General features: G+C 43.1%; 1 protein-coding gene across 1 annotated transcript in view; it reads right to left on the bottom strand.

The window, feature by feature from the left end:
• Nucleotides 1-1,049: 1,049 nt before the first annotated feature.
• INTS4 (integrator complex subunit 4) overlaps nt 1,050-20,826 on the bottom strand; it is a 39,428-nt gene continuing 19,651 nt past the window's right edge. The window contains exons 15-23 of the mRNA XM_075050191.1: nt 19,935-20,092; nt 15,166-15,259; nt 12,964-13,044; nt 10,526-10,656; nt 9,476-9,535; nt 7,032-7,191; nt 6,568-6,711; nt 5,095-5,215; nt 1,050-2,668 (exon numbers count right to left, since the gene is read on the bottom strand). Coding sequence (XP_074906292.1) covers nt 2,475-2,668; nt 5,095-5,215; nt 6,568-6,711; nt 7,032-7,191; nt 9,476-9,535; nt 10,526-10,656; nt 12,964-13,044; nt 15,166-15,259; nt 19,935-20,092 — 1,143 coding nt within the window. The 3' untranslated portion in view covers nt 1,050-2,474. The remainder of the gene's footprint in view (nt 2,669-5,094; nt 5,216-6,567; nt 6,712-7,031; nt 7,192-9,475; nt 9,536-10,525; nt 10,657-12,963; nt 13,045-15,165; nt 15,260-19,934; nt 20,093-20,826) is intronic.

Genomic DNA, 20,826 nt, shown 5'->3' with positions numbered 1-20,826 from the left:
AACTATGGAATACTCTCATTAGGAGACTGGAAATGTTTGTAGCAGTCTTAATTTTCAAGTAGTTTTAGGCATCTTGAAATTACAGGTGAAGAACTTTTTTATAGCCCTTCAGTATTTGATTCTCAGTTGGTGGTAATACAGAAGGTGAGCGATCTTTGCCTAGTATGTTATACGAAAGGAGCTCAAGCAGAGCACAAGGGGAGCAACACAGTAGAAATTTGTTCCAGTGCTCAAAAAAAAGAGAGAAAGATGCCAAGATTTTGATACTGAAAAAAAAAAAAATTGTCCAGAATGGAGTAGCTGTTTGGTCATCTGTGGCCTGGGAACAAACGATAAATCATAACTCAAATACCGATAACCGCAGAGCAGCCGAACTACCTTGAAGAAAGGCAGAGGTTATGCTGGACAGCTGGCTAACCCAGAGGGTTTATCTGCAGGTCCACCAGGAGCACGAAAGCTTCGCTGCGCTGACAGCGAGGGGCGGCGTTCAGGACTGAACGGGCATTCCCTCGGCCCCTGGTCTCCGCTCTGCCCACCAAAGCATCAGTCGTGGCCTGGAGCCTATGGACACCATTTAAATTAGAAGTGTTTATTGGGATGAAAAACTGCAGAAATACTGGTGAAGTGTAAAATTGAGAGGAAAAAAAAAAAAAGTCTGTAATGAGCTGGTTCAATCATCAAGTACCTGTCCGGACACAGCTTCACAGTAAGAGATGTGCAGCAACCCTCGTCCGCTGGGAACTGAGCTGAGGATGCCAAAGAGAAGTCAGATGGTAACAACTCGGCTGTTACACGTGCAGGAGGTTTTCACAGCAGCACCCTAATGGTGAAATACCAAAAACCAGTTTGTAAGAGCAGTAGCACTAAGAAAGGATATTTAATTAACCTAAAGCAGCTGAACAGTTTTATGGTTATGAGTCTTTGGAGCACAACATGTCAGTACTAAAAAATTCAAACAAAATCACAAAAACTTGCCATAATCTCTTACTAGCCTAGGACCATGCAGGCATGCACGTTCACTCATAGAATAAAGAGGAAACAGATTAGCATGAGTTTTCCAATTTTATTGTGGGAAAGCACATAAGGGGTTATTTACACCAATCTCTGTACAACTGGAAAGTATTTCTTCACTACTTTGTTTACTTGCTAAAAATACACTTTTTTTTTTTTTTTTTAATCAATTGATTTCTGAACACAGGTAACATTTGGCTGCTGCACTATAAAGTTTCACACATTAAGCGCTCCTAGAAAATCCTACCAAAGGATTGCTACTAATCATAGGAGGTTCCTCAGTCCACTGAAGCCTTGCACAGACACACTTTCCAACAGGAATGCCAGAAGGATCATGTTTTTCATAAGTTCTTGTCCCTCCGTACTCCCAGCTCACCTCCTTAGGGGAACACTGACGAGCTGCCTGACTGCTGCTTAATTGAGAGCGTGTTTGGCTACTTCAGCTGATCAGAAAGACTTTGACTGCCAAACCTGCTGCTGAATTGAAAAACTAAACAGATTTTCTCATCTCAGTAAGATTGGTTCACGCCAAGATCACCACAAAGAAAGAAATTCTGCAGAACTTAGTGGGATGGGATTAGTAATTTTCCAACCCATGGTACTTAATTGCATTGTTCCTGAAGACATATAAATATGCAACGGGAGAACTGGATTACAATTCAGAAATTAATACGTTTGACTCCATTTTATGTAAACTCAATTAAACTCCATGTCCTGCTAACTGAAGTTCCGCTGCTTGCACCAACAGGTTCCTCCTCCCCCCACACCACAACATGAACAACCTGTGCCCTCCCCAAAACCGTCCTAGCTTCAGAACAGCTGTACAGGATGTAAAATAGCTCAGGATTTAGCCTACGGCAATTGGCCATTTCACTTTGAGGTGCAGTTCCTACACAAGAACAATAGCACTTTAGATTTTTTTTTTTTTTTTTCACTAAGAATTTAGGTACCAATGCACAAATACAAATTTTAGGCATTCAAAAAAAAAACCCACCCCTCAACAAACTCCCACAAAAAAACAAACTCCTTAGCTTCATTTCAGAGTACTGTAAAAATAACATTGATTTATGTGCCTAAGCATTTACATAGTAAATACCTAGTAAATACATAGCAGAAAACCTGGAGGCCTTAAAAAGAAACTTTTGGTAAGTAAAAACTGAAGATACGGCCCAATGAAATTACTCCTGGAATGCTGATGGAGGTCTGTCTTGATTTTGTTGATTCAATATAGAAACACCTCCATTTTCTTGAAACTATTCTTAAGTAGCTGAATAACTCCTGTATTGGGCCATCTGCTTCTTAGCAGAGGAGAGCAATCGTTCTTCAGCTGCTTTATTTCTGCGGTTGACTTTTTTTTACACAAGTATAAAACTGTTTTGGTTTGGTTCACTATCTTGGAATACTGTATATTGTTTTCATGTAACCCAACAAGCCCATAAATATATTTCTTTTAGTGGCAGATTTCACCGTCTGGCAGGTTTGGGCATTATATAAACTTTGACAGGTTTGCTGAAGGGTATGGTCCCCTCTATGCCGTTTTCAGATTGTGGGAGAGCCTCCAAGCTCTCACTCCAGGTAGATTTAAGAATTTTTGCAGATGCCTTGCTCCTGTTGGAATTGTAAGCCAGCAGCAACCGCACTTCAATCTGACATGGCTCTGCAGAGAAAAAACAGAACAACCTTGTCATCACACAGTCAACAACCAATACTGAATGAAATTTTCTCTCATATATACTGGGTTAAGTACAGAGCCATTCTGGGCTGACCAGAATCCAATCTGGTGTTTGAAAATACAACGCTGTCATTACATTCAGCACAGTAGAACTAAGCACCGTTTTAGGTGTGTGCCCCCTCACCCTTTGTCACAGCTTAAAAAGAGAATCCCATGACTAACCTGAAAATAGCAAATTTCAAAAATAACTGTTAAAAGTAACTCCAACCAAATAATAATAAAATCGGAAAAGACCATAGAACTAGGTGGTCTTGCTACCTCTATTTTTATGGCAGGATCAAGTAAATCCAGATAATGTCTGATAAGACTCACAGCAGAGGAGACTACTTGAAGATTCTCTTGTTGGGAGGTTTTTACATGGCAGGACAGTCTTTTCCACTCCTTCACCATCTCAGCAGGTAGACAGATATTCCTAATACTGCCCATAAGGCAATTTCACTTGGTTCTTCTCCCAGTGGTCATAACAAAAATTGGGCTTTCAGTCTACATAGTATGACTCTGAGCAGCATGCTGGACTATAGCCCCATCAAAAAGTTCCTTTCTAGACTGAAAAACCTGATTCCTTTAGGACTTTTCCTTAGGGACTTGTAATGGTTTTGGCTGGGATCAAGTTCGTTTTCCTTCATGGTAGCTCTCATGGTGCTACGTTTTAGGTTTGTGACCAAAACGGTGCTGATGACACAGGGATGTTTTAGCTCCTGCTGAACGGTGCAATACCCACCAGTTTTCTCACTTTTACCCTTCTGATTCTCTTCCCCATCCCACCAGGGGTGAGGGGAAGTGAGCGAGCACTGGGTGGTGTGTGGGGCTTAACCATATACCAGGGTTAACCCACAATGGGACCATGTTACTGAAACCTAAATGAAACCTACTGAAACCCACATAATTTTAAGATGCGATGCCCAGAACTGCAGCCGAGATGTCATCAGTGCCAGACAGAACACAAGAAATAACCTTTTTCCACAGTTATCCCACAGTCCAGCTAACACCTCCCCGAGACTTGCCTTTTCCCATACTGTCAACTCTTCTTTTATTTGTCGCTTGCAGTCACCTCTGTTGCTTCTGCTATACGCCTGTCAGTTAATCTCTGCTTTGTATTTGGGCATTCTCCTTCCTAAGCACACACGTTTTACTGGCCTTCAGTAAGTTTCATTGTCTTGATTTAAGGCAATTTCTCCATTTTGAATTCTGACCCCCTTCCCTGAACCCCTCCCAGCTTGGTGTCCTCCCCATGGTTTATATGGGTAAGTGCCAATGTCAAAGTTTATAGTTAAAATAATGGCTGGGAGAGACACCAGAACAGAATCCCCTAGGGCCATACTTAAAACGCCCTTCCACTGAACACTGCAGAAGCAGAAATAAGGACTTGATTCAGCTCCCTCTGGTGCAGGATGACCATTTAAATCCATATACTTCCAGTCGTAGAAACAATACCATTTTTTCTTCTCCAAAATAAAACAAAGATAGCAGGATGAAGGAGTACACCATGGAAATGCTAGACATAGATGAGTATGTGAAAGAACATAGCACTAAACAAAACTCTGTTGGTTAAAAAAAAAATAAAAAATCACCAAACCCTATTAATAACTGCTCAGAAAAAAAAGCCCACATTTGAATAAAAGTGAAAGGATTAAAAGAAAACAAGACAAAGGGAGCTGCGAACAAATACTCTCTGCTTTTATTGTTTGAAGTCCACAAGCCAATTACTGAAGTACTTTCACAGGGAAGTGTGAATGCCAACTGAGACTGAACGTGAGTGCTGGAGTCACATATTTCATCAGAGCTAAAGGGTGGGTTTTTAGGGCATTTAAAAGGGTGAAAGTTTAATCAGCAGTGAAATTGTACTGTTGAGTACACACAGTTCCAAAGGTTCTCTGCCCTGCTCAGAGTACCTGTCAGGTCTAAACCAATGAATTACAATGAATCAGTTTACCATGACTCCTTGCCTTTAAATAAGGATGCAGGCCTGACTCCTGCAACTGATCTTGCTCTGCACAGAAGTGGGTGACCTCACCTTGAATACGCGCTCTCAGCGCCGCAAGACTGCACGTGCAACCCCCAGCGCGTAGAAAGCGCCTTCCCCTCCCACGACAGCAGCCCTCCAGTCACCTACGGAGCAGCAGTGCCCTGTCAACCACGGAGATGTAACTGCTCAAAAGGCTGCAAGAACAGAAATCTGAGCAACGCTAAGGGTAGCACCGACAACGGCTGTAGACTCCAGGATCCTGAAAGCCCCCCAAGACTGCAGGCATGTATGTCTTATGTGCAGGAGACCGGGATCAAGCAAGACACGCTCCTATCTTAGAAAAGCGCAGCGACACAATCACATGAACTTGTATCGTTAACGTTACCTGTCCAGGCTGTGTGTGAGAGGTAAACCTGAGTTATCAGTCTGTGCCTTCCAGGACCAGGATTTCGAAAGTCAGCTGGTTTAGGATGGATTAGCTGTGCTTGTCCATCTGGATACAATACCTACAGGGGAGAAAAAAAAAGAAAAAAAAAAAGGAAAAAAGGAAACAACTGAATGACGACTGGGGATTTGCACAGTGTGCGTTATTTTGGTGTTTGCTGTTTGAGTTCGGAAGGCAGGAAGGTGTGCTTTATCTTGGAGCCAGGAGTCCAGCTGCCCTAGATTTAACAGCCACACACCAGCCATTCAGACTCACAGCACAGGTGGAAAAAAAAAATACATTGACATCAGCTTCTTCCTCTGCATTGTAAACAGAGGTTTTCATTTCTTTGTTATGCAGTGAATTTGCGTATTTTACTTGGCATCATACCACACCTACCTCCTCAGCTGCATTTGAAACTAGGGATTCAGCAGTAGGAAGAAAGTTAAGATGTTCTGCTGGTTTTGGCTGGGATAGAGTTAATTTTCTTCACAGTAGCTAGTATGGGGCTATGTTTTGGATTTGGGCTGGAAACTGTGTTGATAAAACAGAGATGTTTGCCTTCCTGCTGAGCAGGGCTTACCCAGAGCCAAGGGCTTTTCTGCTTCTCCCCCCATCCCACCAGCGAGGAGGCTGGGGGGGCACAAGGAGTTGGAGGGGGGGACACAGCCGGGACAGCCGACCCCAACTGACCCAAGGGATATTCCAGACCATGGGACGTCATGGTCGGCAGATAAAGCTGGGGAAGAAGAAGGAAGGGGGGACGTTGGGAGTGATGGCGTTTGTCTTCCCAAGTCCCCGTTAGGCGTGATGGAGCCCTGCTGTCCTGGGGATGGCTGAACTCCTGCCTGACAACGGGAAGTGGGGAATGGATTCCTGGTTTTGCTTAGCTTGTGTGCACGGCTTTTGCTTTCCCTATTAAACTGTCTTTATCTCAGCCCACGAGTTTTCTCATTTTAACTCTTCTGATTCTCTCCCCCATCCCACCGTGGGGGGAGTGAGCGAGTGGCTGGGTGGTGCTTAGCTGCCAGCTGGGGTTAAACCATGACAGTTGTAAACACAAAGAGCCAAAAACCTGCATATTTCTGGACTGTTCAGAACAACTTCTTCTGCTCCTCCTTCTCGCACTACACAAGCTGGAATTTCACCAGCGTTTATTTGTGCTCATGTCCGTAACATGCCCAGTGCATGTGAAAGCACTGTGTGGAGCACAGAATGGCATCGAAGTGCTCAAATAAACTCTCAGGAACTACACACAAGTCAACTCAGCACACTATATACAAGCCAGTTTCAGAATGTGTGGTTAAAACACAGAAATCCAACATTTTTACTAATAAAGTGTACAATTATTTGCAATTTAGAAGTATTGACATCCTTAAACAAACTCCCCATAAGATGCATTCTTTCTGGCATTTGTGTCAAGCGACTGCTTACCTGAACTTTAACGGTTCCTTGGGGATCCTGCACATGTTCCAGAGTTGCATCAACATCCAGTGCCACTACCAACCCCGATGTAAACCTCAGAGGATTATCAGATTCACCAGTAGGCTCAATGATATTTGCAGTAGCTCTATGGAGCTAGTAGGGCCAAAGCGGTTGGCAAAAATGAGGCCAGGGGAGGAGGAGGAAAGAAAAAAAGACAATCATTACTGTTCTTAATGGAGAAATTGTGCATGAGCTTTGGAGTCTTTTAGATACTGCCAGGAATTACTGAGTCTTCTGTATTACTAGCAGTAGCCCTGAGGATGTTAGGTAAGAAGAAGAAAGCCTTTGAAGAAATAATACTTGGGGCTAACCAAAAACCCGAATTCTAAAAGCTTCATGGTATATTAGAAACTACTCAGATGCTAAGACAGTCTTCAAGGATATTGCATTTTAATTCTCTGTGATAAACTGACCTGCTCTGGAAGAGGAAGGTGGAGAAAGGTACTTTGTCGCAGTGTTGTCTGAAGAATCTTGACCACTTCCGAAGGCTTGGATGTCACGAGTCTGGGCATTAAGTCCAGCAATTTGTCTACAAAACTGCCTTGCATATGTGGGAGCTCAGAGATGAAACATCTGTGTTACAAATAAATTAAAAATCAAATACTTTTTTCAACATTTTCAACAGTATTGTTATTTTCCGCCAGGCTACTTAATCCTTACATTTAGTTATAATGACAGAATTAGATATGCAAAGTCCTCTTCTGATGCACGTCTCATACATAAGATAAAGATGATTTTGGCTAGTTATGTTGGGAACATACCCTGTGCTCAAACTGACAACATCAAGGGCTATGCAGATCTCACTTCTTGGGTCCTTCATCAATACAGAGCCTAGCGGGCAAAGGAATCTAGATTCACAGAAAAGGAGCTAGAAATGCTGAGGTGCCCATCAACAACGCATTAATGAGAAGCAGCTACTGCAGGGATTTGTCCGCTCAGATTGCATCTGCAGCTGTAATGCTATTTAGATAGTAAAAGTACTAATTAAATGAGACTACAGGCAATTCCAGCACTCTGCATTCAATCTCGATGTCTCAACAAAGAAACACAGCTGGATGAAAGAGCCATTCCTGGCATAGTTGCCTTGCACAGTTTTTAAATTTGTGCTTCTCAGTGAAGACATGCATATCCCTAATTCTTTATGCTGCATGCTTTCATCTGGCTAACTACATAGCTGACTCATTACAGGATCTGTCATACCCATGCACCCAATACGTGAGTTGTCTGACCCTCTGCTGCAGCAAAGTTTCCAGAATGGTTTTTCTCTACCAATATTTATGAAAGTATTACTTATTACATCTGAGGAGTGAAATCTTAATAGTAAACTACAATCAGTAGCGAGGAGGCGGAAAAGCTAGTTCTAGAGGTCAAGAACAGAGAATGGAATCCATTCTATAGTTTGGGACAACAGCCTCTCACAAGAAGAACGTTTGGTATTTCTTATTCTTTATAGAGAAGTAAAACTGGGCTACTACCCTACAACCCTGCATGCAGAAGATGGTTCATTAGATTGAGTCACTGGTGGCTTATCTGTTATTACCAGCAACATTCCTGTGGTGTTTAGCAAGACAGTTGTGTAAGCCTAGTAAATATTCATGCAATTTGGTGAAAAAAAAAATGCACCATTTCTGTAGGTGAACAGCCTCTTGAACAATGGGCTCTCCTCCCCATTTGTCATCTCCAGTGTTGTGCTGTATCTTCACCTACAGTTGACTCAATAAAGCCTGGACAGGCATACTGGACATGCCCAAAACAGCTTCAGGTCCTAAAGCCTGAGAAGTGAGATTTTTTTCAGGATCCTAGTGCTGCTCTACAGGAGCTCATAATCCATAAACAGAAGCCTCTACCACCAGCTTGGCAGGGGTGGAGAAAAATCATGCTCTCCTCTGTACAATGCTAAGAGGGATACGCAGGAATACACATCCTTGTGTTCCTATGACTGCCACTATGCAGACAACAAATTTCAACTACTCTGTCATGGGATGCAGCTAAAATCTGGCATGCTGAGGCTGCACAACCTAGACACGGGGATTTTACATGTCTGAGTGTTTACAGGTGACCTTACAGCTAACTGACAAGATCCACCATCATCCAGATTCCCTTTGTGGAATTCATCACTGCCCATAGGAGTTACATTTCTCAGAAAAAGTGATGAGTTTTGCTCATCCTGAGACTCAGAGCAAAGAAAAGATACAAAGCAAATGAACAGTTCTAGTCATTAGCTACCAAATAAGCTAAACATCAGGGAATGGGTAAATTTGGCTCCCTTTTCTCATCACTGATCCAGCCACAACTGCCAAGCATATGGACCACAAATAAATGGGAATTTAATCAGAACTAGAGATGAAATTCTGCTCAGCCAACTCTGGATACCTATGTCTCTCAGCTAGCTACCCAATTCCCTTCTGAGTCAACAAAAAAACCCTGGGCATCCCTAGCCTGACCTTTTTTAGACATCTAGATTAGGACAAGATGAAAAAACACCTCTCCAGTGAGAGGAGAGCTGAGCGAGTGCTTCAGAAGCAGTGGTCTACAAAGCAGATGTCAAAACCTGGGCGAGATGACTCCCACCTTGAGCATGTAGACAGCTCACTCGCTCTCTCATTTACAAGTTAGAAATTTGTGATAAAGAAAAGGGAAATTCCCTTTTTGTCACACTCCCAGGAAAGCTCTTCCATTGATCCCACATTTAGAAGGGAGTTTACTTCTTGCTTTATCATGTAATGATAGCAGTCCCTGATGTAGGACATTAAAAGGGGAAGGGATATGCTAAGGGATGAAAAACAAACAGAATATTCCCTGATGACAATGGCGGGGGGACTTTCTAACATAAAGTGAAGAAGCAACAGTTTCTCACCTCTGAAAGGAATCTACTTCCTGTAGGAATTTTTCACACATCCCAAAAAGGGGTTCCACTCTGTAATGAAGATAACATTCCTTGGTTTAGTTTTAAATAGAGAAATCTGGCTCTATGGCTATAAGCTTTTAGGGGTTTTGGAATCCAGTTCAAGCTCCCAAAAACTAAAAGATCTTACAATGTTAAGGCCAGAAAGGTGTTCCGCACAAGAGAAAAAAAAAAAAAAAAAAAAAAGCAATTGCCATCTCCCTCCCCACATCCATATCCCACTCCCACAAAAAAATCATTTGCATAAGGCACCAGTTAAGGTCCCAACACCACTGCTAGAAAATATTAACTTTCCACCTATAAAAGAGGAGGTCAAGAGGCAAATATATTATGGACCTCTATGGCAACACAGAAAATTGATAGCAACAAACTCAAAACAAAAGTAAACAAATTAGGATACTAACCACCTTGCTCTAACTCCACCGAATGAAATTCTAATTCTACAGCCATCCAAACCCATGTGTAACTTCACTGACCTCAGCTCCCAAAACAAACCACACAGAGCCTCTCATGTTACCCACACACGAGCATTTTGTGTCCAAGTCACATAAACACTAGTTGCAGATCAGTCAAAAAGACAATTCTTTTCTGATGCTAAAAACTCAGCAAATAATACTTAATGAAGCAAACACAATTAGTGCATTCTTTGGTACATGACTTTTCCTTGTATAAATAGGTCCCAAATATCAACTCTACAACATTTTTAACCTATTTATATGTTCATAGCTGAGAGAACTCAACCCCCACAACATGTCTTCCTAATAATTTTGTCATCTAATTTAGTATTGTGTCACTGTACAGCTACACCAAAGGCAAAAGAAGGCTCTTTATTCTGAATTAGTTTAGCAAATGGTTATTGGCATGTCGTGATGTTTTATGTGTCTAATTTATCCTTGCTGGTTTTTTGTTGGTTTGGTTTTTTTTTTTTTTTTTCAAACAAAGCTGGAGGAAACTAAGCTTACAGTTAACCCTAAGAAGATCCTTGTACCAGGTCATCCTTACCCCCTAGTGGTACGCGCAGTCACTATAAGCTGTAACGCCTTCGCTTGCAGTCTCATGTGATGAATAATGACCACTTGTCTACTTTCCACTCCGCTGTACATGAACTCCATTTTGTAAGTTTCTTCCAAGATCTGGCAGACAGACACCACAGGGTTAACAAACCATCAGACTCAGTTAAACTCTTGCACAAGCATGCTCACAAGATTCTGGTGTTTTTCCTCATACTGAGGAACACATTAATCCATGAGTCTCATTCTTTTGGTGAAATTCTTCACGGCGTAAAGTGGCACCTAATACTAAAAGGTTATCTTGGCTATATTAAAGATACAATTCGTGAAACTTGACCTGAAATCAAGCACTCCCTCCATCGGCAGTCTATCTTTTGACATTGCATTTTAAATTTCTAGGGGTAGAGCACTCACAGATTCCCACTGGCTACTCTGGAATACAAAATGTGAGCAGCACAACAGAGCAACCTCAGTGGTCCTGCTCAGGTTGACATTTTTGGAGCTAGGTTTGACAAGTTCGCTTGAAAACAACTTTACATTCAACAACGCTTCATGTACTGCAGCTGAAGATGGGAACTATCACAAGATAAGCAATGTTCCGGGCTATTTTAGATACACAGTTAAAAGCTTAGATGGGACATTGCACAGTTTTACTCATCATACTTTACCTGTTGAATAAATGAGCTTCAGTAGACAAGAGAAGTGCTCAGATCAATATAGTTGAGTTCAGTATGACTGTACAGAAGCCAAGAACTTGCAAATTACTGAATAGGAAATATTCCCTCACCTTGCGTTGACGGGAAGTGATCTACATTCACAATCACAACAGATAAAACTTCCCAGGGGGTTCACATGCAACTGAGAAGGGCACCCAAGACAGACAGTTCAGTTAGTGAAGATTTAAAAAGCTGATAGGCTTTTGTTTCTACTCATCCCTGGGGACAGCTGTCAACAGCATAGAAGGTTTTGATGCACAGCAGTACCTGCCTCTTATTACATTTTAATTAACTGAACACTCAAAATGTCAGCATAGTTTCCCAGCAGATCCATGAACTTGCTTTCACCCTAGATTTGTTTCCAGATTATTTAATACCTTGCTTTCTCCTTTACCTTTTCTTAGGGCTTAGCTTCAGTTTTTCCAGGATCATTTATACATCACAGAATCAGAATAACTCAGGTTGGGTGGGACCTCCAGAGGTCACCTAGCCTGGTCCCCTGCTCAAAGCAGGTCTAATTAAATCCACTTACTCAGGGCCACATCAAATTGTGAACACTTCCAAGGACAGATATTCCCTCCACCTCTCTGGGCAACCTGTTACAGTATTTAACCACCCTCACTGTAAATTTCCCCCCCTTTATATCTAATCAGAGTTCCTCTTATTCCAGTTTGCATGTGTTGCATCTTGTCCAGAGCAGTCTGGCTCTGTCTCAGCTATACCCTATGATGAGGCAGTGGTAGAGAGCAGTACATCCACCCTGAACCCTTCTCTTCTCCAGGCTGGACAAGCCCAATTCCCTCAGCCTGTCCTTGCAGGGAATGTGCTCCAGCCCCTGACCACCTTGGTGGCCCTCTGCTGACTTGCTCCAGTTTGTCAACATCTTCCTTCTACTGGGGAGGCCAAAATACAGCACAGCCCTCCAGATGTCATCTCCCCTGGGCTGAACAGAGGGGAAGGATCACTGCCCCAGACCTGCTGGCTATGCTTTTGGAAAAACAGCCCAGGATGCAGTTGGCCTTCTTTACTGCCTCACATTCAACGTGTTGTCCACCAGGATCCCCACGCTGAACATCAGGAGGTTCCTGTCATCCCAGTTCCCCAGCCTGTCCAGACCAGCCTGAACAGCAGCCATGCCCTCTCCCAGCCTATCAACTGGCTACTCAATTTGGAGGAGCCTTATCACCCACTTACTCAGGCAGAATCCTGTCAGTTTGGTGAAAAGGAAACAACAGGAGACCACATCAAAGGCTTTGCTAAAGTCAAAGATATATGACATCCACTGCCCTCCCCTTGCTCACAGCACTAGTCCCCTCACTGCAGAGAGCAATGATGTTGGTCAAGCATAATTTGCCCTTGGGAAATGCATTTTGGGTGTTCCCAATCACCTTTTTGACCTTCACTTGTTTAGAAATGGCTTTTAAGAGGATTTGGGCCATAACCTTCCCCGGGAATGAAGTGAGGCCAAGCAGCCCACAGTTTTCTGGATCTTCTTTCTTGCTCTTCTGGAAGATGGGTATGATGTTTGCCTTTTTACAGTTGTCATGAACCTCCCCCACTTGCCACTCATCTTTTGAAGATGAGGGACATTACTCCACTTTGGGCAACACTACCACAGTGGAAGGTCAGAAGTGTATTATTATTGTTGCATGGCCAAGGAAGGGCTCGTATCCAAGGACTTGCCTCCGCACAGACCCAGATGCTTCTACCTCACCTGTTTCGCTGCAGCAGATGCCAATGCGTTCTGTTTCAGGTACAGAGGAGCTGCCACATTCCACAGCTTCTCTTGCAAGGCCTACAGAAGAAAACCACGAAATGATGATAAATCCCCAGTTCAGTCTAAACATTATAACGTTGTGCTAGATCAGCTTGGGAGCAGGGAAGATGCCCTGTCTCCCAGCTGTACGCCAACACGTTGGTTGAAAAAGCAGGCCAAAGTTTTCTTTTGTGCTTTTAAATATAACACAGAGAACCAAAGCCTACAAATTATGTATTGTTCTATAAATACACAGGGATACCTATACAACTACAAAATATAAAACAGAAGTTGAGAATAATATTAACAAAGCTATAAATTAGAGACTGACCGAGCCAAACTCTTCAGTACTTTTTAAGGAGAACTTTACACAGAATGAAGTCACTTATTAGAAAAACAATAGCCCACTGCTTTGTCACCTCTCTGAGACCAAGATCAGGGCAATCTCAGATTGCAGGCAAAAAGCAGAAACAGTAACAACTGTCCCCAGAAACACACCTACACAGTTATATTTCTGAACTTTCCTGTTGACAGTCTCCATCCCACCAAAGATTCTGGAGTTACTATGAATACTGAGTGTACATCAGCTACTGATACTTGTATTTAAAAAAAAAAACCAACCAAAAACCCCCATTCAACCACACCCTATTTGCTTTTTGATTTATGTTTAAAAAAATTAAGAACACTTGACTGGATGATTTATATCACTGTCTCCTTTTTGAAGCTGCGTGACCTTAGATGCAGCTACACACAAAGCTGGCTGTACCCAAAGCTCAAGAACATACAGACTATATCCTTCATCTAGGCTGGCCCCAGAATCCCAGCTAACTACCCCTAAAATCACAGGGTATGTAGAGCCTTTTGTCTGGAAGTTCTATGTCTGGAATCTTTTGAGCCTCAAGAGGCTGGGAAATGAAGATATTTTTTTCCCCAACAGCTTCTTTCTGTTGGGGAAAGAAGCAATTGGAAAGAAATCTAATGAAAAAGGCTGCTCTGACATTCAGGTTCTCTCTGCCATATCAGAATTTCTAGTTGTATGATATTATAAGTTACTTTTCATTTCAGCCACATTACTGACTCCTCTGCATCCTTGAGCCAAGAACGGCTGATGCAGCTTTCACCCCCTTCATCCAAACAGAGCACTCTTCTTTGCCAGATACACAAACCATCTGGTTCACTCCAGTCAAACCCTGGAGAAGGGCAACAAAGCCACCTCCAACTGCTGGTCCTCTGCCTGGATAGCACATTTCGCTTTGGCAGAAGTTTTGGATTTAGCTAGGATTGTACAGAACTGTAACACCACTCATCTAAAATACCTTCTTTGGGCGATAAATGTATTCCAAGGATTTGAGGGCTGCCATGAGATATGCCAACTGGCAGCTACACATTTAGCAAAGAAACTGAAATCCCTTCTTGATTTTACATAACAAAGCTTTTATTGAGTCCCTTCTGGAAACATGTTTGTTGCTTGCTTTAGTTCTTGCTTTACATGTGTATAAGTTACATTCAAACACCTAAATAATGCCAAAAGACTAACTTAAATACTATGGCCAGCTTATAGCTTGAGAAGTGAAGCAAAAAATTAGTTCCTGTTTACAGCAAGAAGCTGACTTTGAAAAGGGTTGCTGCCATGGTGTCAAACTAACCACTTCACCTGCTAATACCAGATAGATCAGTCATTTCAGCACTGTAAAAGAAAGCACAACTGATTTTTTGCTCAATCAAGTCTAAAGAATTTCTTTGGCATTGGTGCCAAAAAAGCTGTCTACAAAACACTGTCTATAAAAACTCCACTTAGAGCAGCCGAAAAGTATTCCAGTGGCCAGTAGCAGAGAAAAGTGACTCTCGTAACATAAAAGGCTACAGAGTAGTTGCCTCCATTGTGATTTTTGTCAGAAAATAAACTCTGCACTGGCAAAATACACACGAACCGACATAAGCCCTAGGTACAGCAGAGATCTACACTGGCGTACTCATTGGCAAAGTTACTGCATAAATTATTTGCCACAGAAGGGAAGCAGGAATATCAGAAATCCATGGAACCTGTGCTTTCATCATACATCACTTTTCAGAACGAACATAAAAACGTGAAAGTGCACCACTGTGATGGACTGGGGGCATTTTTGAAGAATGGCCCACAAAGCACAGACGAAGTCAAACCTTGATGAGGAGCAGCTGACACTGAAGGTAAGTTGCAGTGAAATCTGCCATCCCTGCCAGTTCCGACTGCAGTTCCCCAAGCCTCTGAAGATCACTGAAGCACATGAAAAAAAGAAAAAACAACGTTGAGACAGCAAGCAAGTTAATCTAAATGCACTCAGAACACAGCAACAGTAACAATGAAGCCAACTATTCCTGCATCTTGCTCTTTCTTATCCTTAGAGTAAGGACCAGAAACGGTAGCAAAACATGCACTACAAAACAGTTTGCACCTTGGGACTTGGCATCTCCTTTCCTCCTGCAGGCTGACACAAGCACAGCAGTGGAAGCAATAAGTCTGTCAACCCACATTACTCTGCAGCCCTATGGGAACCATACAGCGTAGCAGTGCCAGATTTAACTTAAAACGCTCCAGACTTCTACAGCAGCTAACGACTCATTTGTGTTACACCGTTGGGAAATCTAACTATTCCTGTTGGCTAGGAAAGGTTGTCTGGAACATGTCAGCTTCACGCAACCAAGCATATTTGAAATATAGCTGCCTTTTTAAACCAAGCTGAAATCTTATGTACTGATGTTTGCCCAACTAGCTGTTGCATGTTGTCTGGTATAAGTATTTCTTGTAAATCATACAGCAATAGAAGAAGCTTTTAACTCGATAGAAATAAAAGACAGTTGATGGAACCCAAAAAGGCTTTACAGTTCTCTACTCTTAGACATGTTTTAAAATTAAAATGTGTATTAGAAAACAAAACTCATTTTTTGTTACAGATCTCAAAATAGGTTGGATGATGTGGATTTAACACGTCTGTTCTCTGCATTTTGCTTTGATCCAAAGTGTACAGAATTGTCACTCCACTTCCATGTTTCCTACTGTATGATTAAAAAGAATATTTTTTCTTCAGATGTCCCTTCCCTTTTGTTTACTTCAGATTTATCTTCACATTTATGATACAATCCTGAAACTTTGGCTCTGCCAAACCAGAAGGTTGCTGAGCGCTGACACATTTAAAAAAATCCATGAGATTATCTGTATAATTTGCAGCCAAAGAAAATCTCTCCTAAGCAGAGGGGCTATGCCTTCCTTAAATGCAACAACAGTAGAGACAGCCTAAGCTTTACAAAGTAACTCCATTTCATCTTCTCCCAGAGAGCAGAGAGAAGAGGAGACTCCTGGGTGCTTAATTCCCATGTCATACTTAATGCATCACAACACACTAACAGGGAACAGGATGTCATCTCTCAGCTAACAGCCAGGCACATATTCCATTTCCCAGTCTTCTACAGTTCCCAATTCCACTAATTCTATTTCCTTACAAATCTTAAACAGATTTCAACATCCCTGCAAGATAAAAAAAATTCCTGTTGTATAGATGGAGAAACTAAACCACAAAGACCGATTTGCTAAAAAGCCTGTCTTACAGTTTCAGCTGCAGAGCCTGGGGGAAGAGCGTTAGTCTTAAGCGTGGTTAGGAATGCAAGTCCCAAGTAGGCACCAGGTCCACGAGGTCTGCGCTACTTCCCCCGATGACAACAAGGAAAAAGGAGGATAGAGTTATGTCCCACCACAGAATCCACTGCCATGAGCCTCTTCTATCCCCTTCCTCTCAGCAACCAAATTGTTGGCACAGGAAACTCTTGCCCTCTGCAAAATAACCTTTAACGGGGTTTTTGGTTTTGTCTTAAATCCTCCCTTCTCTTAAGGGTGGAAAACAGCAGCTGGTTTAGTATGGTTCCTGGGTGGTGATCCCAGCAGGAAAAAAGCCAAGCCAATAATTTCCATCAACTCCAAAGCATTACTGCCCTTTACTGCGTATAAACTATGCATGCAGCCATCTCTGACAAGATTCCTACACTCAAAATCAAAAACATTCACAGCCTGTGAGGTTTCCAGACCTTCATTGTGCCTATGAGATTCTGGGTGCTCTGCCAAGAGATTACCTGTTTCAAGCATTTAGTGTATTAAATGCTTTGAGACTATGTTTTAGGCTGCACATAGTAGATTCAAAACAGCTGAAGACAAAGCATATAGTTTTCACAGTTGGGTTTTCAGTGAGGAGCACACTGTTAATTTGCCACTGCAGGTGGGTGTGAAAGCCATTCACAGCTACACATACAGAAAAGGCAGCTATTTTAGGGGAAGGAAAAGAATAAAGCTTTTTGGAATTCCATATTCCAAGCAAAGCATTTTAGATTGTTTTTCCAACTCTCAAAATAAGGCTCTTTTCCTCTTTCTAAACAGAGGAATCCCACTGAAACACTTTTCAAGTTTGTGTAAATTAGTCTAGAGATGAAATGGAAGACACAGCATAAAACCCACATTCAGAAGCCATCCTGTACACCCTTATCTATACAACAGCACACAGCAACATGCATCAAAAGGAGGGCTAAGAAGAATCTCCATCCTTTATTGGATGTGGGGAGAAAACATAGTGACAAAGGATGAGGAAAGGGATGAGGTACTTAATGCCTTCTTTGCCTCAGTCTTCAATAGTAAGACCAGTTGTTCTTCAGGTACCCAGCCCCCTGAGCTGGAAGACAACAACGGGGAGCAGAATGAAGCCCCCATAATCCAAGGGGAAATGGTTAGGGACCTGCTACACCACTGAGACACACACAAGTCTGTGGGGCTGGATGGGATCCACCCCAGGGCACTGAGGGAGCTGGTGGAAGTGCTCACCAAGGCATTTCCCATCATTTATCAGCAGTCCTGGCTAACCGGGGAGGTCCCAGTTCACTGGAGGTTAGCAAACGTGACACCCATCTACAGGAAGGGCCGGAAGGAGGATCTGGGGAACTGCAAGCCTGCCAGTTTGACCTCAGTGACGGGGAAGGTTCTGGAGCAGATCATCCTGAGTGCCATCGCACGGCACGTACAGGACAACCAGGGGATCAGGCCCAGTCAGCATGGGTTTATGAAAGGCAGGTCCTGCTTGACCAACCTGATCTCCTTCTATGACAAGGTGACCCGCTTAGTGGATGAGGGAAAGGCTGTGGATGTTGTCTACCTAGACTTTAGTTAAGCCTTTGACACCATTTCCCACAGCATTCCCCTGCAGAAACTGGCTGCTCTTGGCTTGGATGGGCACACGCTTTGCTGGGTAAAAAACTGGCTGGATGGCCAGGCCCAAAGAGTGGTGGTGAATGGGGTTAAATCCAGTTGGTGTCCGGTCACAAGTGGTGTTCCCCAGGGCTCAGTACTGGGGCCAGTTCTGTTTAATGTCTTTATCAATGATCTGGATGAGGAGATCGAGCGCACCCTCAGTAACTCTGCAGATGACACCAAGGTGGGTGGGAGTGTTGGTCTGCTGGAGGGCAGGAAGGCTCCGCAGAGGGATCTGGACAGGCTGGATCGATGGGCCGAGGCCAATTGTACGAGGTTCAACAAGGCCAAGTGCCGGGTCCTGCACTTGGGTCACAACAACCCCACGCAGCGCTACAGGCTGGGGAAGAGTGGATGGAAAGCTGCCCGGTGGAAAAGGACCTGGGGGTGTTGGTCAAAATCCAGCTGACTATGAGCCAGTGGTGTGCCCAGGTGGCCAAGAAGGCCAACGGCATCCTGGCTTGTACCAGAAATAGCGTGGCCAGCAGGACTGGGGAAGCGATCGTCCCCCTGTACTGGGCACTGGTGAGGCTGCACCTCGAGTCCTGTGTTCAGTTTTGGGCCCCTCACTGCAAGAAAGACATTGAGGGGCTGGAGTGTGTCCAGAGAAGGGCAATGAAGCTGGTGAAGGGTCTGGAGCACAAGTCTGATGAGGAGCGGCTGAGGGAATTCGGGTTGTTTAGTCTGGAGAAAAGGAGGCTGAGGGGAGACCTTATCGCTCTCTACAACTACCTGAAAGGAGGGTGTAGCGAGGTGGGGGTCAGTCTCTTTTCCCAAGTAACAAGTGACAGGACAAGAGGAATCGGCCTCAGGTTGCACCAGGGGAGGTTTAGATTGGATATTAGGAAAAATTTCTTCCCTGAAAGGGTTGTCAAGCATTGGAACAGGCTGCCCAGGGAAGTGGTGGAGTCGCCATCCCTGGAGGTATTGAAAAGACGTGTAGACGTGACACTTAGGGACATGGTTTAGTGGTGGACTCGGCAGTGCTAGGTTAATGGTTGTACCTGATGATCTTAAAGGCCTTTTCCAACCTAAACGATTCTATTATTCTAATAATATTGTCTATGCCACAAAAATCTCTCTGGTTTTCAAACTGAAGAAGAATGCCAAAGTCCTTTATAAGTGGGACTGGTGGCAAGAACCCGATAAATCACCAGAAGCAGGTCCTCTCCTGCTGAATGAAAGGCCACAGGACCTGGAAATTAGAAAAGCAAAAGGGGACAACCTCTCTCTTCCCACAAAAATGAAACAAAAGAACCCTGCAAATGCACATTAAAAATAATACAATCAAAATAAAGGACTCGTACAGGGACAGAGAACTAAGAATGGCACACAAGGCTGTTATCCATAAAAACTGAAAGTGTATTTTACCATAAGCAAACAGTCCAGGAAGAGCACCCTTAGCTGACTCTTACCATGCTCTGAAAAGATGTTCCCCCAAAACACACACTGATTATTCAGTGGGGCAGAGCCAGAGCTGAGACCATCAGTTTTGTTTCAAACAGGCTGTGAATATTTTTTTTATCACAATGCCCTCTAGAACAAGTCTCAGGCTAAGTGCCCGATGGCAAATTACAACACCAATATTCAGAAGCAAAGCACCTGCTTCAGAGAAATTGGGAATCCTAACCAATCTTCCCATGAACAGGTCAGCTGGCAGCCTTACCGGATGGTAAATTCCAGCAGCTCCTGTATGCCCTGTGGGTCGAGGTGCTGAAGGTTGTAAACCCTCTCCAGGCTCTGATGCAAAAACTGCTGGGAAGGATCTTCATGTGGTGTAATACTGGGAGAGACAGGGGATGACACCAGCTTTCTACCTGGCAACTAAGCAAGAAGAAACACATGCGTACAGAAAAGTCTAACACAAGTTAACAACATTGTAAAAAGCTGCTGCATTAACAACTACCGAGAGCTCCAATTTATTTCTCAAATTCAAAGTTTATATCAAGAATTTCAAGTCTACATCTTTTATCTTTGTTAGTTAATATTCTCCATTTTATAACCCATTTGCAGCTAGAGATAGTCAGGTTAAACTTCAACATCCATTTGAGGGTAACATCTTCCTCATCTATTAACTATGACACTGTGAAGTCGAGGGAAGTCCAAGACCCCACAAACCGCAATTCATTTTATGAGCTGTAGTAAGACTTAAAACCAGCTTCAGTCCCACCTGTACTTCCATGCAGGAAAAACATGCTTCAAAGCAGCAGGGAACACATCTCAACCGCAAGTAAACTGTTTAGGTAGGACACAAGTCAAATGTTGGAAGATCTACAAAGGCTAAGCTCCCCTTCCCCACACAGTCAGAGCTACAGAAAGCTCCCAGGAATCCTGCCCTCCCAGTATTCTTTCCTAACCAGCAAACCATGTGCTATTCTCGCTTGAGAGCAATAATATTATTATTCTCCCCAAAATATTACAAAATCCATATTGTAACAATGTAATATTTGGCTCTTCTTACTTAATATACATTTCAATATTTATTTGCTTGGTGCTTGGGAGAAAAAACTTTTAGAGTTGAAGCGTTACACACTGACAGACATGGAAGAGATCGGCAA

This window comes from Buteo buteo, chromosome 18, assembly GCF_964188355.1.
Source record: "Buteo buteo chromosome 18, bButBut1.hap1.1, whole genome shotgun sequence".
In the NCBI taxonomy this organism is placed as follows: domain Eukaryota; kingdom Metazoa; phylum Chordata; class Aves; order Accipitriformes; family Accipitridae; genus Buteo; species Buteo buteo.
This window is presented reverse-complemented; position numbering and strand designations above follow the sequence as displayed.